Source organism: Chrysoperla carnea, chromosome 2 (genome assembly GCF_905475395.1).
Source record: "Chrysoperla carnea chromosome 2, inChrCarn1.1, whole genome shotgun sequence".
Lineage (NCBI taxonomy): Eukaryota > Metazoa > Arthropoda > Insecta > Neuroptera > Chrysopidae > Chrysoperla > Chrysoperla carnea.
This window is the reverse complement of record NC_058338.1, coordinates 3204691-3223894: the sequence shown is the minus strand read 5'-3', so window position 1 is coordinate 3223894 and position 19204 is coordinate 3204691. Positions and strand designations below refer to the sequence as shown.

The following is a 19204-nucleotide window of genomic DNA, read 5'->3' as shown; positions in this document are numbered from 1 at the left end:
GATAACATTTTGCAATGTAAACAGATAAATTTCTCGACAGCCGATAGGAAAACTACAAAGCAATAATCCGATCTTAATAATGGTGTGTATAGGTGACTTTCCTGTGGATTTTTCCGATATTTCATTAATATGCATGTATTATTATCTTGTCATTCTGATTTATCAGTTTAAAATAATTAAAAATAAAAGCAAAGAGTAATCGACCGAAAGTAAATTAACCCAACTGTAATGTCATTATGATTATAAGTCATCTACGGAATGAGACTTGTTTGAAAAGTCTTATTAAAATCTAGTGCGTCCGTTATAAGTTGTTCAATGTCAAAGCAAAGATCAAAATTTCGATTTTCCCGATATTTTAGCATGCCTAAAAGTCCCTTAGAATTCGTATAGATATCAGACAGTAAGTGAGTCAGTTTCAGCTATGGCACTCACAGCCCTATATATCTTAAAAACGGTTGAGCACATAAAAAAATATTTCTGGTATAATTTGTCGCTAAAATAGGGATCATTTTAGCCTATATAAAGGGTATCATTTTACCCGTAACGACATATATGAATTTCATCATAAAAACTGACCTTAAAATTTATTATACGCCTATGAAAATGTGTTATAATATTGTTAAAAGTCAACAAAAGCCAAGAGAAAAAACAGCTAGCCGGCAAAAACTAATACAAAAAAAGAAATTTACCCTTGAAATTTGTTTTACCATAAATAATAAAGCAGTAAAATTAATATTTTTGCTGGAAAACACAAATTAGCTTATACATCACCATATGAGTCTTTGTTGAACGATTAATTTGATCGCGTGGAAACCATCTATCGATAAATATACTAGAAGTCTTTAATGCTTTACTTAAAACAACGAGGGATCATTATAGACCACTTTCCCTTTCACTTGTGATGAGATAAATTCTCACAATTTAAATGGGTTGCAAATATCTGAAAAATTCGTCTTTCAAAAATAAATAAAATACTTATAACATTTGAAAAAATACAAGTTTTTTAATGTTTTCAATCGAGCGTGAACAAAATGTTCATAACGCGAGTACTAACAGGTTAAAATGAATTTGACCTTCTGTTGAGTGGTCATCTTTTTATGATAAACACTACCCTGGTGAAGTTGCAATTCAGAAATAAATGTCTACTAATAATATCTTTGTTTGTTGAGTATAAAGTTTAACAGCCAATGAAATAACTTAACTACAATGTTTTTGTTAATAAATAACAATAAAAACCAGTTGTTGAATACACTTGAATCTTATTTATAAAATTATTTATTATTAAATCAAATTTAATCACAAAATCATGGATCTAAATATCAAATTTATTTTCATTTTATTAACGATATCGAAAGTTGTGAATAGTGCAAATATATTATTTTTATCACCAACACCTTCGTACAGTCACAGTGTTGTTTACTTTCCAATAATACGTGAATTATCATTACGTGGCCATAAAGTTGTATCAATTATACCGGATTTAATCGAAGATCCAAAATTAATAAATTTAACAGAAATCGATATCCATGACGAAGCATATAAAGTAGCAGAACAAGTCATGGTTGGATTGGATGGTTTACTCAACGATTGGAGTTTTGATCCATATGAATGGTATCATGATTTTTCATATAAAATTATTGATGGATATTTCCAATTTCCTGAAGTACAAGAATTAATACAACACCCAGAAAAATATCATTTTGATCTTGTTATCACAGAATGGATAACTTATCAATCTGTAATTGCATTTGCTGATTTATTTAAATGTCCATTAATTGGAATTTCATCGTATACAATATTTCTACATGGACACGATGCAATTGGTAATCCAACGCATCCAATTTATCAGCCGAATGCATGGGATCAATTTCGTGATCCATCATCACTTTTGGATCGTGTTTTAAGTGTTTACACTACAATTAAAGCTAGATTATATTATAACCATTTTGTTTTACCAAAACAAAATTATTTAGTGCAGAAGAATTTTGGTAAACTTGTGAATCGAAGTATTGAGGAAATGGAACATGATGTTAGTTTAGTTTTAACAAATACAAATCCTATTTTACATGGAGCGTATCCAAAAGTAGCAAATTTAATTGAGTTTGGCGGAATACACATGCAAAAATTTGTACCACTGGAAAAGGTAAGATTTTAAAAGTTTTTTAATAGCGTACCCTGGTGACAGTTTAGAATAGTTAATTTCTGCTTCTCAGGTGAACAAGTCATTACTCTTAGGTGCAGTGGATTATCCATTTAGTTAATACATGATAATGTCTTAATAGAAACATGTTAGTCAATCAGTTTTCAGTGCTTTTTGAAACGAAATCTGTATATGAGGAGCTTATCTGCAAACCGGGTTTTGTCACATTCGGTGGATTTTTCAGGAGGGAGAAAAAACTGATACAACTATCTCTTTTTATAATTATTTGTTGAATTTTTTTCTGCTCTTTTATATTAACTCCTTAAATCAATTTAAATACTAACTTTACCTTTAAGTAAACAATAAAGTGTTAAAAATCAACATTATAGTTTGGACAAAACCCGTTTTGCAGGAAATGTTTGGACAAAACTCGGTTTGAATAAAATTATCTTGGACAAAACTCGTTTTGAATGCAAACGTGTTTATTGATATCAACATCAAAAAGGTAAACAGTTCTGTTATAGGGTTCATAAACAGTTCATTATATGTGAAGGTCGCACCTTTCCTCTGCCAGACAGTCACACTCTTCTTCTTCAGCTTCTTGAATAGCTGTTGGATTTTCAAAAATAATGTTCTTATACCACATAAGCCGTAGATCTTCTAAAGGTTCCTTGTCAGCCCAGTTTTCATCAAACATTTTCTGTAGGAGTTTGTTCACATCATTTTTCTTCGCTTGCGTAATTACATGACCAACAGGTACATTTTGAAGCTGAAGTAACCAATAGGTGGTTAGTCACATGAGCAAAAGGACAGTTCCTATTGGCTGAGTGGACAAAACACGGTTTGCATTGCTAGAACCCTACCTCTTCTGGTGGACAAAACACACTTTGCACAAAACCTTCATTTTCAACATCAGTTTTTAATGGGACAAATAGTTTTTTGCACAAAATGGAATACTGTTTCTGATGTAAACGAGCCTATGGAGTAATAATCAATCAAAACCCCACTTTGGAAATTTTTGGACAAAACCCGGTTTGCAGATAAGCTCCTCATATATAAAAATAAATTGCTGTGCGTTAGTCTCGCTAAAACTCAAAAACGGCTGGACCGATTTTCAAAATTTTTTTTTTTGTTTTGTTCGCTATAGTTCAGGGATGGTTTAGAAAAAAACTTATTACTGTGTGTCCGAAACAGTAATGAATCGTAATTGAAATGAAAAGGTCAATTTCGGAATAATTAGATTCAATGCGGAATAATTTCAGAGACTGAACGGAATGAAAATGTTGGCTATACAGTCAGATTCATAAAATATCTCGAAAATTACTCATTTAATGGTCAAATAAACACGATTTTTGTAATTTTCGGGTCAAAATTACCTTATAAACTTAGTTTTATCGAAATCGGAAACAAAAACTTTTTTTACACTTTTTGCAATTTGTAAAAATCGAAAAAATCATAAAAAATTCAAAAAAACACAATTTTTGTAATTTTTGGTTGGGTTGGGTTGGGTTGGGTTGGGTTGGGTTGGGTTAGGTTGGGTTAGGCTGGGTTAGGTTGGGTTAGGCTGGGTTAGGTTGGGTTAGGTTGGGTTAGGTTGGGTTGGGTTGGGTTGAGTGTGGGTGTGTGGGTGTGGGTGTGGGTGTGGGTGTGGGTGTAGGTGTGGGTGTGGGTGTGGATGTGGGTGTGGGTGTAGGTGTGGGTGTGGGTTTAGTTGGGTTTTTTTTTCAATTTTATTGATCTGTACCATTATATAAAAATAAATTGCTGTGCGTTAGTCTCGCTAAAACTCAAAAACGGCTGGACCGATTTTGATGATATTTTGTGTGTGTGTTCAAGAGGATTCGAGGATGGTTTAGATTCACCATTAGGTCCGCTACAATTGTTTTTGAGGGTTCCGCACAAAAGAAACTAAATTTCATTAAATGGTGGGAGCTCATATAACTAATATATGTATTTCATTATTATTGCGACTTACTGTATACTATGCATTTTTATTAGTATTGAGGTGTTGTTTAATATTAAAATTACTAAACATATATAGATATTAATGAATTGAAGTTACGTTTCTACAGGACAACGTCTGTCGGGTCCGCTAGTGCTTTAAATAAAAATTACTTTTGTACTTTTTGGCTCAATTATTTATGTCATTTCCATAGCTAGATGTTTTTTTTGCTCAGTTATAATCATCTCAGTCAAAAAAAGTGGTCAACCTCGGAATCTAACGGAATAAGCTGAATTTTTGTACAAGCCTTTATTTTGATAAGACACATATTGCCTCAAAAGTCGCACGTGCCCGTTCTTAGATATTCAAGATCAACGGTCACGAAAATCATACTTTTTTGTGAATATCTCGTTTATTTTGCCTTCAATCGTATTAGCCTTTAAGTATTATAATAGTTGTAGAGAATAAAATTTTCTACAAATTTGTCCGAAACTTTTTTTTTGTATGTTGAAACGTTTTTGAGTCATAAATTTAAGGTATTAAATAATTACGCCTCAATTTCCAAAATTTTCGTAAAGGAAAACGTTGTATGTTGCACTGAAATGAAGAGAACTTCCCTGGTGGAAAAAATATTTGAAGAAAGAATAAGAAATTCTAAAAAAGTCTTAGGAACTTTGAATTTCTCAACTTTTTCGGACTAGATCTAATTCAGAGTTATTCAGAGTTCTTAATACTTTTTTAAAGTTTCTAAGAGTTTCCTAAGACTTATTAAGACTTATTCTTTTTTCAAATATTTTTTTCCACCAGGGTTCCTACTCGACCCCTAATGAAATGCTGACTCAATCAAAATTAAACGCTTATTTATATAACTATCTTCTTTTTTATAGGAATTACAATTATTCTTGGAAGATGCCGAAAATGGATTTATATATTTCAGTCTTGGCTCAAATATAAAAAGTTTTCATTTAGGTGATAACATTATTAATACAATCATTAATGTATTTAAAAAGTTACCATATAAAGTCATATGGAAGTTGGAACTTAGAAATTTAACAGAAAAAATGTTGTTTGCTAATCAGAAAAATATTTATGTTTCAAAATGGTTACCACAACGTGCAATTTTAGGTATTCTTATTATTATTTAAAATATTTAATTATTCTGTCACGAAATACAAAATAATTACATTAATTTGATATCCAATGTTTTTCGACTTAATTAGTGTGCTAATTAGAAAAATTATTCAATTATTTTGTCATTGAATCGTGTTCTTAATGCGTAAAATATAAAGAAGTAGATACAAAGAGTTATTTTCTGAAGATAGGTCTGCTTTATTTGATATCACATTTCTTCTAGGCTTTTCTTTTCAGAACACCCAAAAATAAAACTGTTCATAATGCAAGGTGGATTGCAATCAACTGAAGAAGCTCTTCGTGGTCCTAACCGAGTGCCTTTAATAATTATACCATTTTTATCTGATCAAAATATAAATGCAGGAAGATTTGAACAACTTGGTCTTGGGAAACGTTTATTACGATCTGAAATAACTGAAGAACATTTAGAAAAAACAATTCACGAAGTGATCAATAATACCAGGTTTGAGTCACACAAAAATTTATCTTTCCAAACGAGATATTGATTGACGTTATAATTTTTTTTAGGTACAAAGAATGTATTGCCGAGATAGCAAATACATTATGGGATCAACCGACAAAACCGTTGGATCGTGTTATTTGGTGGATTGAATATGTTATACGGCATAAAGGTGCTAAATATTTACGAAATCCTGCATTGAATGCAACTTGGAGTGAAGCTAATCTTTTAGACGTTTATCTATTTATTTTTAGTATTCTAGTATTCGGTATTGTAATTCTGTATCTTATCACTAAAAGATTAATTGCTTTTAGTAAATCAAAAATATCTCTACGTTCGAAGAAAAAAGTCTAATAAAAATTAAATATTTTCTTGTAAAAAAAAAGATTATTTTTAATGTTTTTTTATTTCTAACTTAATCCCATCCTTTTGCCAATTTACCACCGAAAATTTAATTCCTAACAACTTCGAAGGTAACCATCTTCCGCGTAAAAATGAACGAGTTATGCAACAAAACAAACTTTACGACCACCTCTTTTCGCGTCTTTATCGAAAAATATTGATCGTAAGAAAAAAATGATAAAGACCAAAATTGTAAGAAATTTCTCGAGCTTTCTTGATGGAAATCTTAAGATCTCGGAATTGCCCTTGATATCAATAATAGATAGTTTGGAAAAATTCATGCGTCATTTGTCAACCAACCTTTAATAATTCAGATAAGTAATTCAATTATCTGCGGGAATTCCGGAATGTGTATATTAAGAAAGGCTTATCGCAAATTTTGATAATATAATAAAAGGATTAAAGACAGGTATATAAGTGGATTATAATTATCCATACCGTATTGTTAATACTTGAACAAAACTAGTATAATATCTAAGCTGAGAAATGTTATCACAGGAAATTGCTAATACAGAAGCGCACCTTATCATTAAAATATGGGAAAACCAAATAAAATTTCTGTTTACATGAGAAAACTAACAAATTTTTTTTCTTCAGCCACCAATAGGGAATATGCATTTCATTTAATTTTTTGTTTTAATAAAAGCTCATTCATGTAAAAAAAAAAAAAGCAGAGAAAACTTATTTTTCGAATAACTATAAAAATAACCAAGATAAAAGCCATCAAAGATTTGTTTGTATCTCTTTCTAGCAAAACAGAATTAAGCATGAAGTAGCTACGGTAGTATATGGACGAAGTTACAGACTATGTCGGATTTCTTTGGCTAAGGGGACATCCATCCATAAATTACGAGAGCATTTTTTTATTCAATGTAGACCCCTCTCTTCCATAGGTGAGAGAAGCGATATCGAAAATAAGAAGCAATAACTTCTGTTTGATGGTCGTTGCGCTGTGTACTATGATCTTTCAATCATGCAGACTAAACGTGACGTGTCTTAAACGTCCCGTGATCGTGACTATTGTTTTCCTGAAATTGTTCATTAATTATTTCAGTATTATTTTAAGTTTCAGCCACCGAACTACTAGCAACCACTTCGACTTCGTTTTTTCAGTAACTGGGTTTGATATGTCACTAACTCCATTCTCAGTAGCAAAGAATATGCTGTTGAAGTACATTACTGGTATTGTATAGTGGCTGAATCTACTAGTAATGAGGTGAGGACTTTGCTGGGCTTGTGTAGTGTTACTATAACCGTTCTGCTTAACTGGTGATCTATTTCAAATTTTTCTGATAAGGGACCTTTACTATCTTATTCATTTCCTGTGGTATTTCTTAGTTACTAATATTGTCAATCAATGTTAATAAAATTCTAATCCAATTCATTCACATACCTTGCTTTTATCTTATGATAAAAAAATTCATCAGTTATTAACAGGGCCAGCTTTAAATATTCCGCTGCCTTTAAATTAATAAAAAATCGATTTTTGTCCGTATCTCAAAAACTATTCAACTTGTCATCAAATTCACCCGATTTTTGTACTTTTTGGGTCAAAATTACCTTATATGTATACTGAGTTTTATCGAAATTGGAGATAAAAAAAATTTTTCGATTTTTTGCAATTTTTTTAAGGGGTACCCCTTTGTAAAAATCGAGAAAATCGCAAAAAAAAAATTTTGTTTTGGAATTTGATGAAACTCGGTGGATGGGGTAATTTTGATCCAAAAAGTATAAAAATCGGGTTAATTTAATGATTGGAATCAGAGTTTCTGAGATATCGCAATATTTGGATCGATTTTAGTCCGTATCTCAAAAACTATTCGACCAGTCATCAAATGCACCCGATTTTTGTAATTTTTGGGTCAAAATTACCTTATATACTGAGTTTTATCGAAATTGGAGGTAAAAAAAAATTTTCGATTTTTTGCAATTTTTTTAAGGGGTACCCCTTTGTAAAAATCGAGAAAAACGCAAAAAAAAATTTTGTTTTGGAATTTGATGAAACTCGGTGGGTGGGGTAATTTTGACCCAAAATGTATAAAAATCCGGTTAATTTAATGATTGGATGCAGAGTTTCTGAGATATCGCATTATTTGGATCGATTTTGGTCCGTATCTCAAAAACTATTCGACCAGTCATCAAATGCACCCGATTTTTGTACTTTTTGGGTCAAAATTACCTTATATACTGAGTTTTATCGAAATTGGAGATAAAAAAAATTTTTCGATTTTTTGCAATTTTTTTAAGGGGTACCCCTTTGTAAAAATCGATAAAAACGCAAAAAAAAATTTTGTTTTGGAATTTGATGAAACTCGGTGGGTGGGGTAATTTTGACCCAAAAAGTATAAAAATCCGGTTAATTTAATGATTGGATGCAGAGTTTCTGAGATATCGCATTATTTGGATCGATTTTGGTCCGTATCTCAAAAACTATTCGACCAGTCATCAAATGCACCCGATTTTTGTACTTTTTGGGTCAAAATTACCTTATATACTGAGTTTTATCGAAATTGGAGATAAAAAAAATTTTTCGATTTTTTGCAATTTTTTTAAGGGGTACCCCTTTGTAAAAATCGAGGAAATTGCAAAAAGAAAGGGTTAATTTTGATCCCACATTCCATAAAAAAAAAGTATTTGTTTTTAAAGTAGAAACTGAACTATTGACTGACTGCCGGAACAGCGCACAGCCTAAACCGCTGATCGTAAAGACCTGAAACTTGGAGGGTGTGTTTTTTGTATGGCGTAGGCATCCGATAACAGTCTATTGAGAATCCTTGTCCAATCTATTTAAAATTTTGCATAAAACTGTCAGAGTGCCCAGTGGAAAAGAGAGGCCTCAATATTATTATATATTTTACTAAATTGTAATCAATTTTAGCTGGAATGATTCCTGTTCTACTCTTCTGTACAATACACATCTGGTACACAAGATTCGACCGGACATTGATATCAATCATGTTTATTTATTCCTACACAACTTCTATAAATAAGTTCGGCTTAACAAATTTTCTATTAGATATTTATTTATAATTAATCATAGTGCACGATTAATTTTATATCTCAATATTGATTAAATAAAATAAATTTGGAGAAAGTTACTCCTATATCGAATCCAAAACTGAATCTCTGATATTCGTGGCAAGTACCTTGAACACTAGAGATTTGTACCAACTGGTGTTGATGGTCACATGTACAAGCTCGAATTTTTAATAAAATCTAAATCTGTAAGATTTATCTGTAAAATATTAAAGATCTTTCGGTAAAAATGGCTTTAATTAAATTTATTTTGATTTGTACAATATTAAAATCTGTGAATAGTGCAAATATATTATTTTTATCGCCATCACCGATGTACAGTCACAGTGTTATTTATTTTCCAATAATTCGTGAATTATCATTACGTGGCCATAAAGTTGTATCAATAATACCTGATTTAATTAACGATCCAAAATTAATAAATTTAACAGAAATCGATATCCATGACGAAGCATATAAACTAGCAAATCAAGCTTTGGACAATGGATTGGATAGATTACTCAATGATTGGCGATTTGATTTATATGAATGGTATCATGATTTTTCGCATAAAATAATGGATGCATATTTCCAATATCCTGACGTACAAGAAATAATACAACATCCAGAAAAATATCATTTTGATCTTGTTATCACAGAATGGTTAACTTATCAATCTGTAATTGCATTTGCTGATTTATTTAAATGTCCATTAATTGGAATATCATCGTATACAATTTTTTCACATAATCATGAAGCAATTGGTAATCCAACACATCCAATTTATCAACCAAACGCATGGAATCTTCGTAGAGATCCATCATCATTTTGGGATCGTGTTATGAGTGTTTATACTAGCATTAAAACTCGAATATATTATAAATATTTTGTTTTACCAAAACAAAATTATTTAGTGCAGAAGAATTTTGGTGACCGTGTGAATCGAAGTATTGAAGAAATGGAACAAGATGTTAGTTTAGTTTTGACAAATACACATCCGATTATACATGGAGCGTATCCAAAAGTAGCAAATTTTATTGAGTTTTTTGGAATACATAAACCAAAATTTGTACCATTGAATAAGGTAAGATTTTAGAATTTTTTTTGGAGAGCAGAACCTTGGCTCCGTGAATGCGTCATCTTTGAGCTTTGACATATGTATATTAATAGATCGAATATTTCTGGTTAAAGGTACTATAGATTGAATCTTTCAAAATCTGAATTTTGCAAACTTTATTTTACTGTTCGTGATCAATTTATATTTACTTTCAAAAGTGACCCAGTTTCCTTAAGAGCTTTGCCGAGCCCTACTTAACTTGAAGCTTTATACAAAATGAACTATTTTAATATTTTATGGCTAATAGCTGGTTTTGTAGTTAACCAAACAAAAAAATAACTTAAGAAAGAGTTTGATGGGGGGTCATCAAGTTCTAACATCAGATAGGTAACCAAGTTCTCTAGGTTACTTTATTAGTCAATTTAGATCCCAAAAGGTACGGGATAGAAGGTGCGTTCCAATATGAAGGTGAGGTATGACGTTTATTCAGTATACTGCGAAGCCGTTCCTTTATAGCCAGCTAGCTATATTCCTTACTGGTTAAATCGGAACGCTGTCCAGAATGCATATTTTTTATTACAAGCCAAAAAATGCTTCCGGCACATTTTTCTAGACATCATTCCGAATCCAACGAGCTATCCACATTTCAGCAATTTGAACTTCTTGGCTAGACTATACGAATTGCGAAAAAAAATATCATGAATATCCTTATAAATTCCCGACTCAATGTGCAATTCATCTTCTTTTTTTCTAGAGCCTAAATGGCCGAGCGGTCTAAGGCGTTTGTCTTTGTCTGTTTGTTCATTTAGACTTAGGTTGCGGGTTCGAATCCAGGCTGCGGCAGTGTGAACAATTTTTAATTAATGGGAGTCCAGAATTGATCACATTGTCGTCGCTTGGATAAGAACGAAGTAACCGACTCCACCCACATCAAAATGTAATAGTAAATATGTTTGTAATTAAATAAATAAAGATTAATAAATAATGATGTGGGTGATAATTTTTATATGTAATATATTTTTTCCAGGATATACAGTCATATTTAGATAGTGCCCACAATGGATTTATATATTTTAGTCTTGGCTCGAATGTTAAAAGTTATCACTTAAGTGACAAAATACTTAAGACAATGGTTAATGTATTTAAAAAGTTGCCATATAAAGTCATATGGAAGTTGGAACTTAGAAGTTTAAGAGAAAGATTATTGATTGCTAATCAAACAAATATTTATGTTTCAAAATGGTTACCACAACGTGCAATTTTAGGTATTTTTATTATTATTTAAAATATTTTATTTTTCTGTCACGAAATACAAAATAATTACATTAATTTGAAACTGGTTGTTTTTCGACTTAATTAGTGTGCTAATTAGATAAATATTCAATGTGACACTGCCTATAATTTTAGAGCATCCAAATATAAAGTTATTCATAACACAAGGAGGACTCCAATCAACAGAAGAAGTTCTTCGCAGTCCTCGAAGAGTGCCTTTAATAATCATACCATTTTTATGCGATCAAAATATCAATTCAGGAAGATTTGAACAACTTGGTTTTGCAAAACGTTTATTATTATCAGAAATAACCGAAGAACATTTACAAAAAACTATTCACGAAGTGATGACAAATACCAGGTTTGAACCACTCAAAAATTTTTATATTTCAAAAATGAAAAAATTTCCGAATGTTTGTTTTAATTTTCAGGTACAAAGAAAGTATTGCCGAAATAGCGAACATGTTATGGGATCAACCGGACAATCCGTTGGATCGTGCTATTTGGTGGATTGAATATGTTATACGGTATAAAGGTGCTAAATATTTACGGAATCCTGCATTGAACGCAACTTGGAATGAAGTTTATCTTTTTGACGCTTATTTATTTATTTTTTGTATTATAGTATTTTTTATTGTAACTCTGTATCTTATCTCTAGAAGATTAATAGTTTTTACTAAATCAAAAATATCTCTAGACTCAAAGAAAAACGTCTAAAAAATATTAAATATTGTTTTGTTAATAGACTTTGACACTTTGTAATTTTATTTTCCATATTTCCATAAACTTTTTGTTACGTATTTCAAAGGAAAAAAGTTTTGCATCATTGAAATTTATCATCGGCGACTCAGGGAGGTGCTTAACCCCCTTTTTTTGGGAGTAGTTGGGGATTTTAATCAGTTTTTTTTACAAAATACAAAAAAACTATGCATCAAATAAAAACATTTGATTTTGTAAGAAAATCAATTGAACTGGTTTTTCGGTATAAATCTTTAAAAATAATTCTATCTTCAATGGTTTTGCCTTCGACTTTTTCTGTCAGTTAGAACTTTAACTATATAGGTATATAATCACGGTTTAAAATACTTATGTCGTACAACGGTAAAATATAGCTTCAGACTTTCAATTTATAAAGAAGCATTTCATACATACTGCTTGTGAGAAGAATAATTAAAATTTTCTGTAAATATTATAAACCACATGAAATTAAAATATTTTTTGTTGCAAATACAATTCTCTACTTCTTTGGTTCAAAAAATTTTTAGCCGTGGAACCAAAAATAACATAGTTATAAGCTAAAATCGATGCTCTATTCGTCCTTACTTAACTTTTTTTCTGATCATTTTACAAAAATATGATATCAGATCATTTTTACAGGGATGTTTTTAAGGCATATTGGGTCCTCTGACAAATACAATAATCCCTGTGTTTAGGCTTTGCCCCTTCCATTCTCAATTTTAACAATTTTAAAGGATTTAGAAATGAATAAAATTTAAATTATAAAATATTTTTATTAACAAAATAAATAACAAATATTTATCCTTAATATTAAGTAAAAATTATTAATACTTTGAAATTTAAAAACTAAACTTAAATATAATTTAATTAAAAATTCTAAAAAAAATTAACCGCCTTAAAATCAGGTCTGATCGACTCGTTTGGGGCATGATAGCTCCTCTAAACAGACAGACACACAGATACACAGACTCGTTAAACTTACTACACCCCTTTTTTTAATCGGGGATTAAAAAGATGTATCAAGTACTTTTAAGTTTTTGAAATTTAGAAGTTTTTGTACATGCAGTTTGAATATAAAAATATAATTGTCGATTCACATAATATACAGAGCCACATAACAACATAAAAATACTAAAAATAAATAAATAAATATCCCATAATTGAACTTGATACCATGGAGCGTCTAATGCTGGATTCCGTAAATATTTAGCACCTTTATGTCGTATTACATATTCAATCCACCATACGGCACGATCCAATGGATCAGTGTCTTGATCCCATAATGTATTTGATACTTCGATAATAGCTTTTTTATAACTGAAATTTTGAATTAAAAAAATTATAAAATATTTATCTACACTACATAATAAATTGGAACTAATTGAAAATTTCCGATTAGTTCTAGTGGATTGAATCGGAATTCAATCGGAATGAATTGAAAATTTTTTCCAATTAAAAGCGATTCATTTCAATTTTTTCGAAAACTTCACTGTTTACTTTTAAGGCGCAAACTAGGTTAGAACATTATAGTATGTATTATATGGGAATATCATTTGTGTGTGTGTGACCCCATGGTCGTGTTATATATGAAGGTACAAACCTGCTATTGTTTATAATTTCATTGATCGTATTTGCCAAGGTAATTTCCGTAATGTCTGTACGTAATAAACGTTTTCCAATACCAAGTTCTTCGAAACGACCAGCATTTTGACTTTGATCCGCAAAAAATGGTATAATTATTAATGGTACTTGGGCACTGATAGCTTCTTCAGCCGATTGTAGACCACCTTGAGTTATGAACAACCGTATATTTTCATGCTCTATAAAGAAAAAAAAACTGTCTTTTAAGTAGGTATTCAAAATATTTATCAGTCGTACTATCAAAAAATTCAATTACCTAAGACAGCACGTTGTGGAACCCACTTGGAAATGAATACATTATTCGGTTTGCCAGGTAAATTGTCCGATTCAAATTTCCATAACACTCTATATGGAAGTGTTTTAAATACGTTGAGTATCGTATTAATATTTTTTTCGCCTAATAAAGCACTTTTGATATTTGACCCAAGACTGAAGTATATAAATCCAGCTTTGGCATTATCCAAAAATTGTTCTAAATCCTACAAAAAAAAAAAAAAAAATTATAAATACGTTTAGATTTTTACGAAAAACCATGAAAATCAATCGATTAAATAAATCAGCTCTCAAGGGAAAGTGAAAAACTTTTAATTTCTTAATTTTTTTGTATTTGTTTGTAAATACCAATAATTTCGACCTTTTCGTCATTTGTCGATTTTATTACCTCGCTTATATTTATTGACAGCGCTTCGCATGTTCTGTGAAGTTTACATTTAAGGAACTCTTACCTTTGGTAACGGCTTATAAACTTGCTCATGTATTCCACCAAATTGAATTAAATTCGCCGCTTTTGGATAGGATCCATGTATTATTGGATTCGTATTTGTTAACACCAAACTAACACGTTTCTCAATCTCTTCGATATCTGTAACATTATTACCAAAATATTTCTTCGCCAAATACACTTGACGTGGATAATAATTATTCTTAAAATCATATCGATATTCAATTGCATTTAAGAAACTTTTAAAACGATCCCAGAACGATCGAGGATTCACATATAGATCCCATGAATTTGGTACATATGTGGAATGTGTTGGACTCCCAATTGAATCCAATCCCGATAAAAATAACGAATATGATGAGATACCAATCAATGGACATTTATATAGATCCGCAAAAGCTGTACTCGCTTGATATGTGTACCATTCCGTTATGACAACATCAAAATGATACAGTTCTGGATGTCGAATTAAATGTTGAACATCGGGATTTTGAAATAATACTTCTGTAGCATCATACGAATAATTCTGATACCATCGTGTTTCATCAATAGCTCGTCCATCATTATTAACCATTTGCTTGATAATCACTGGTAAATGCGCTCGTACTGTCGTATATGCTTCATCATGAATATCGATTTCGGTTAAATTTGTTAATTCGGGATCATTAATTAAGTCCGGTATTATGGTTAAGACTTTATGGCCACGTAATGAAAGCTCACGAATTATTGGAAAATAAACCACACTATGACTGTACGATGCCGTTGGTGATATAAAGAGAATATTTGCACTATTCACAGATTTTAGCCAGAAAATTATTAAGATCGTTAATGATTTTAGTAATAACATTTTATTCGGAATTGTTTTTTTTTTTTACCGAGCGTGTTGGATGGAAATCTTGTACTCGAAAGGACGAACTGTTTGGAAATAAATTTAAAGGATATTTATATATATACATATATATAATTTTTGGTATTTGTTTGTAAATTGTGCACGCTTTTAACATTTCATAGAAAATTCAAACCCAAATTTTCAACATATCTTTTCATAGTCAGGAAAATGTATTCAAATCATTTTTCAGATTCATGCCTGTTGTCAACAAATTCAAATTGGTGAAATGTAGAAATAACAAACGTGTCTACGTTGCCAATTACGACCTTTTCGGTACGAAACCCGAAACGAAAACGAAGTTTTTTTTAATAAATAAGTCATAAATTATAGAACAAAGAACATAATTCCTACCGAGTGCTCACAATACTTGTCGCTCTTAAGCGCAATTAGGGTATTCTACTATTTTTGAAAAAGTACTTCAAAATGGTGATTTTGCTAATAAAAAGTCACCAAAAATTTATTTCGGAAAAATACACACGCTTTCTTGCCAAAAACTTAAATTTTAAACTGTCAAAAACGCGGGTATCCAATTTGATGACGTAATATCGGTATCATTATACGAAATAACACAAATAAGTTTGACAGATATATTCATAGACATCTGATTATAATAAATATAAATACTTATTATCTATGGATATATTATACCCAGCTGTCTACACTGAACTAACTGAAGGTCTATGGCTCATACCGATATGACATCACAGCAGGGATTACCCGCGTTTTAGGTCACGTGATATACAGTTTAAAAATTACGTTAATTAATTTTAAAATTAATTAAATATTCTGATCTCGAAATCAGAATATTTAAGTATATTTTTAAATAAGTTTTAACTTTTTTCAAATTTCATAATTTATTTTTGACTAACGATAATACCCTATTAAAAACTTGCCTCAAACGCTGTTTATTATATTTTCATTCTTTTAGAGAAGATGTCATAAAAAGCGAAATATTATTTTTCGGTCAAATAAGAGACAAAATGACTTTTGTCATTTTTTAAACTTTTTTGAAAAGATTGCTATTAAGAAACAAAAAAAATCGGAAAATTTTTTTGTCACTGACTTAGTCGATTTGACTGTAGAGAGTATTTTTTAGAAATATGGACAAAAATCATATACGAGAAGTAATTTTTCAAAGTGTTTGAAAGTGTCGAATTTACTTTTCGCCTTTTCATTAAAGCTATAAAGTATAATTTTGACAAATTATTATTATTATTATTAGACTATAAAAAGTACCTACAATAAAAATAAAATTATTTAACCTAAGTATACTTATTTACGTGTGTCAGGGACGTATATAATTTAACTAAGCGATAAGTACGTTTACTGACGACGCACACATGCAACACACGCGTGTTATCTTGTTGCTCAATATTTTGGTCAAGTACAAAAAGTTAATAATTGGTCAAGAACTTTGAAATACAATAAAGATATATAGAGATAACTTTCGATTAAATGTCACACAGTCCGTAAAGTTTAAATATCTTAAAATTTCGGAATCCAAGAACAGTCAATGAATCTTTAAAGCTTACTTGAAGAATTTAAAAACAAAAATTTGTGCGATGTTGTCCAGGGGGTTGGGAGTCACCTCTTCTAGGAGGTGGGAAAATTTATGGAATAAAAGACAACGGGAATCCATATAAAAATAAATTCTAAGCAAGAATTGTCATTGAAACATATTTCGAAAAGTCAATACTTTCCGAATACCTTGAAAAAATGCAACAAAATAGGCCAGAAACGTACATATGGGAGTTTTCGGGATCGCTAATCAATATTCTGAAGAATTTCGATATACTCCCCCCCTCCGGGGGTAATTCACCCCGCTGGTCCAAATTAAATATTTACAGAAAATTGCAGTGTTAGGTCAACAAAGGGCGAAAAACCCCATGAAGGGGGTTAGTATATTCCCATTCTAACTTCGGAATCGTGATCAGTGACCCCAAAAACCCCCGAGTATACTTTTTTGATCCATTTTGTTGAATATTTACAGAATATTGCAATTTTGGATCGGCGAGGTAAGTTATCCCTGATTACGAAATAGTGATCAGAGACCCCGAAAACCCCCGAGTTCGAAAATCACCTCATAAATTGTTTCTAATGATTGGCCTATCTGGCCCATAGAAAAAACCAAAACTTTCTAGCGGCAAAAAGTTAGATGTAGATTCCGATATATGGACCTTCCTGGTCATTTAAAAAAAAAAAACTGGCTCGATAGGTTGAGGTACAAAAAAATTCTCTATGAAATGCTAAAATGACCCGACTATAGGTAATGCAGAACTTTTAATCAAGGATAACATTTTTTCGCAAAATAAATTATAACACAAGTTTTCCATATTAAGATGTCGACTTAATTGGATTCACTGAGTAAATAAGTAAGTTATCTTTGCTTTGCATAACTGTAATTGACGTGATATTCACCAAAATACTTAATTTTATTTTCTAATTAATAAACAATTATATAATGAACATGTACCTAAATAATAAAACGGTTTTTTAGGGAAAAATAAATTTTGGAAAAATATAAATCTTACTAATAAAAATTGTTTTATTACTTATAATAAATCTCATGACGAAACCGGTGACGAATTTATGAATTTATTATAAATTACTTACGTATTCGAATTTTATTGAAATATTTTGGTTTTTTGTAATAAAACTAGCAGATACCCGCCCGCTTTGCTGTGGCAATTTCTACTTTAAAAACAAAGACTACTGCGTTATATCCGTCACTTTTCTTGCCCTCACAATTTTATGGATTTTAATTTTTTACTGTGGAACTTTTTTGAAAATGAAATTTTGTCCATGATACTCGCTGATAATATAACTTTCAATAAGGGGAATAATTTTTGAAATCGGTTAAGGTAATTTAATGAAATTTGGCATAGTTGTACATTATTATATCATAATTAACCAGTTAAATTTTTAGGGACCTATCAGTTCTCTGAACGCCTCTAAAAATTTAACTGGTTAATTATGATATAATAATGGACAATATGCCAAGTTTCATTAAATTCTGAATGCAAAGTCTATTACCGATAGTACTACCTTAAGTACTATAGATAATAGACGAATTTTCATACAAATTATCATCCCTTATTTCAACGATCAAAACGATCCCCAACATTTCTTCGATCAAAATAAAGGCTTGTACAAATATTTAGCTTATTACGTTAGCTATCGAGAATGATCCCTTTTTTGAAGAAGATGAGTAACGTAAAGAACCTTAAAAAAGAAATGTATTTTTCAAGTTCAACAAAATGATATTTGTAATAAATAAATGTATATTATAATTAGTCATTTGCTAAAGAGATTATTAACTACAGTTCTTGATCGATATTTATTAATAAAAAATAATATAAAATATATTGATGATTATATAATGTCAGAAGATGTACAAAGGTAAGATATATAGTTGATTTAGAAATACCTTATTGTACAGATTTATAGTTTTTAATAGAGAGATTTTAAACAGAGATTTGCAACTCCTTGAGAAATTTTTACTTTTTTTAGTTCTAAGAATTGGTGCCTTACTCCAGATGGCGGTTCTACACGATTAAATGATTGAGCCATCTTTTAGTTTGGAGAAGTTTTGCTAGAAGTAACTTTCTATAGGTCCAATCGTTAAATTAACCTGATTTTTATACTTTTTGGATCAAAATTACCACTGAGTATCATCAAATTTCAAAAAAATTTTTGCGATTTTCTCGATTTTTTCAAAGGGGTACCCCTTAAAAAAATTGCAAAAAATCGAAAAATTTTTGTTAGCTCCAATTTCGATAAAACTCAGTATATAAGG

General features: G+C 30.5%; 3 protein-coding genes across 3 annotated transcripts; 2 read left to right on the top strand and 1 right to left on the bottom strand.

The window, feature by feature from the left end:
- Positions 1-1183: 1183 nt before the first annotated feature.
- On the top strand, positions 1184-6027 carry LOC123294220 (UDP-glycosyltransferase UGT4-like). Its single transcript, XM_044875334.1, has 4 exons — positions 1184-2143; positions 4970-5207; positions 5451-5676; positions 5742-6027. The coding sequence occupies exons 1-4, from the start codon at positions 1307-1309 to the stop codon at positions 6025-6027; spliced, it is 1587 nt and encodes a 528-aa protein (XP_044731269.1). The 5' UTR covers positions 1184-1306.
- A 3082-nt stretch (positions 6028-9109) lies between these two features.
- On the top strand, positions 9110-12171 carry LOC123292504 (UDP-glycosyltransferase UGT4-like). Its single transcript, XM_044873213.1, has 4 exons — positions 9110-10174; positions 11175-11412; positions 11555-11780; positions 11851-12171. Exons 1-4 carry the CDS (start codon positions 9341-9343, stop codon positions 12134-12136), a joined length of 1584 nt encoding a protein of 527 aa, XP_044729148.1. The 5' UTR covers positions 9110-9340; the 3' UTR covers positions 12137-12171.
- An 850-nt stretch (positions 12172-13021) lies between these two features.
- Positions 13022-15429, bottom strand: LOC123292154 (UDP-glucosyltransferase 2-like). The gene is made up of 4 exons (XM_044872711.1): positions 14524-15429; positions 14055-14277; positions 13758-13977; positions 13022-13474 (listed from the first exon to the last, which is right to left on the bottom strand). Exons 1-4 carry the CDS (start codon positions 15364-15366, stop codon positions 13177-13179), a joined length of 1584 nt encoding a protein of 527 aa, XP_044728646.1. The 5' UTR covers positions 15367-15429; the 3' UTR covers positions 13022-13176.
- Positions 15430-19204: the final 3775 nt, after the last annotated feature.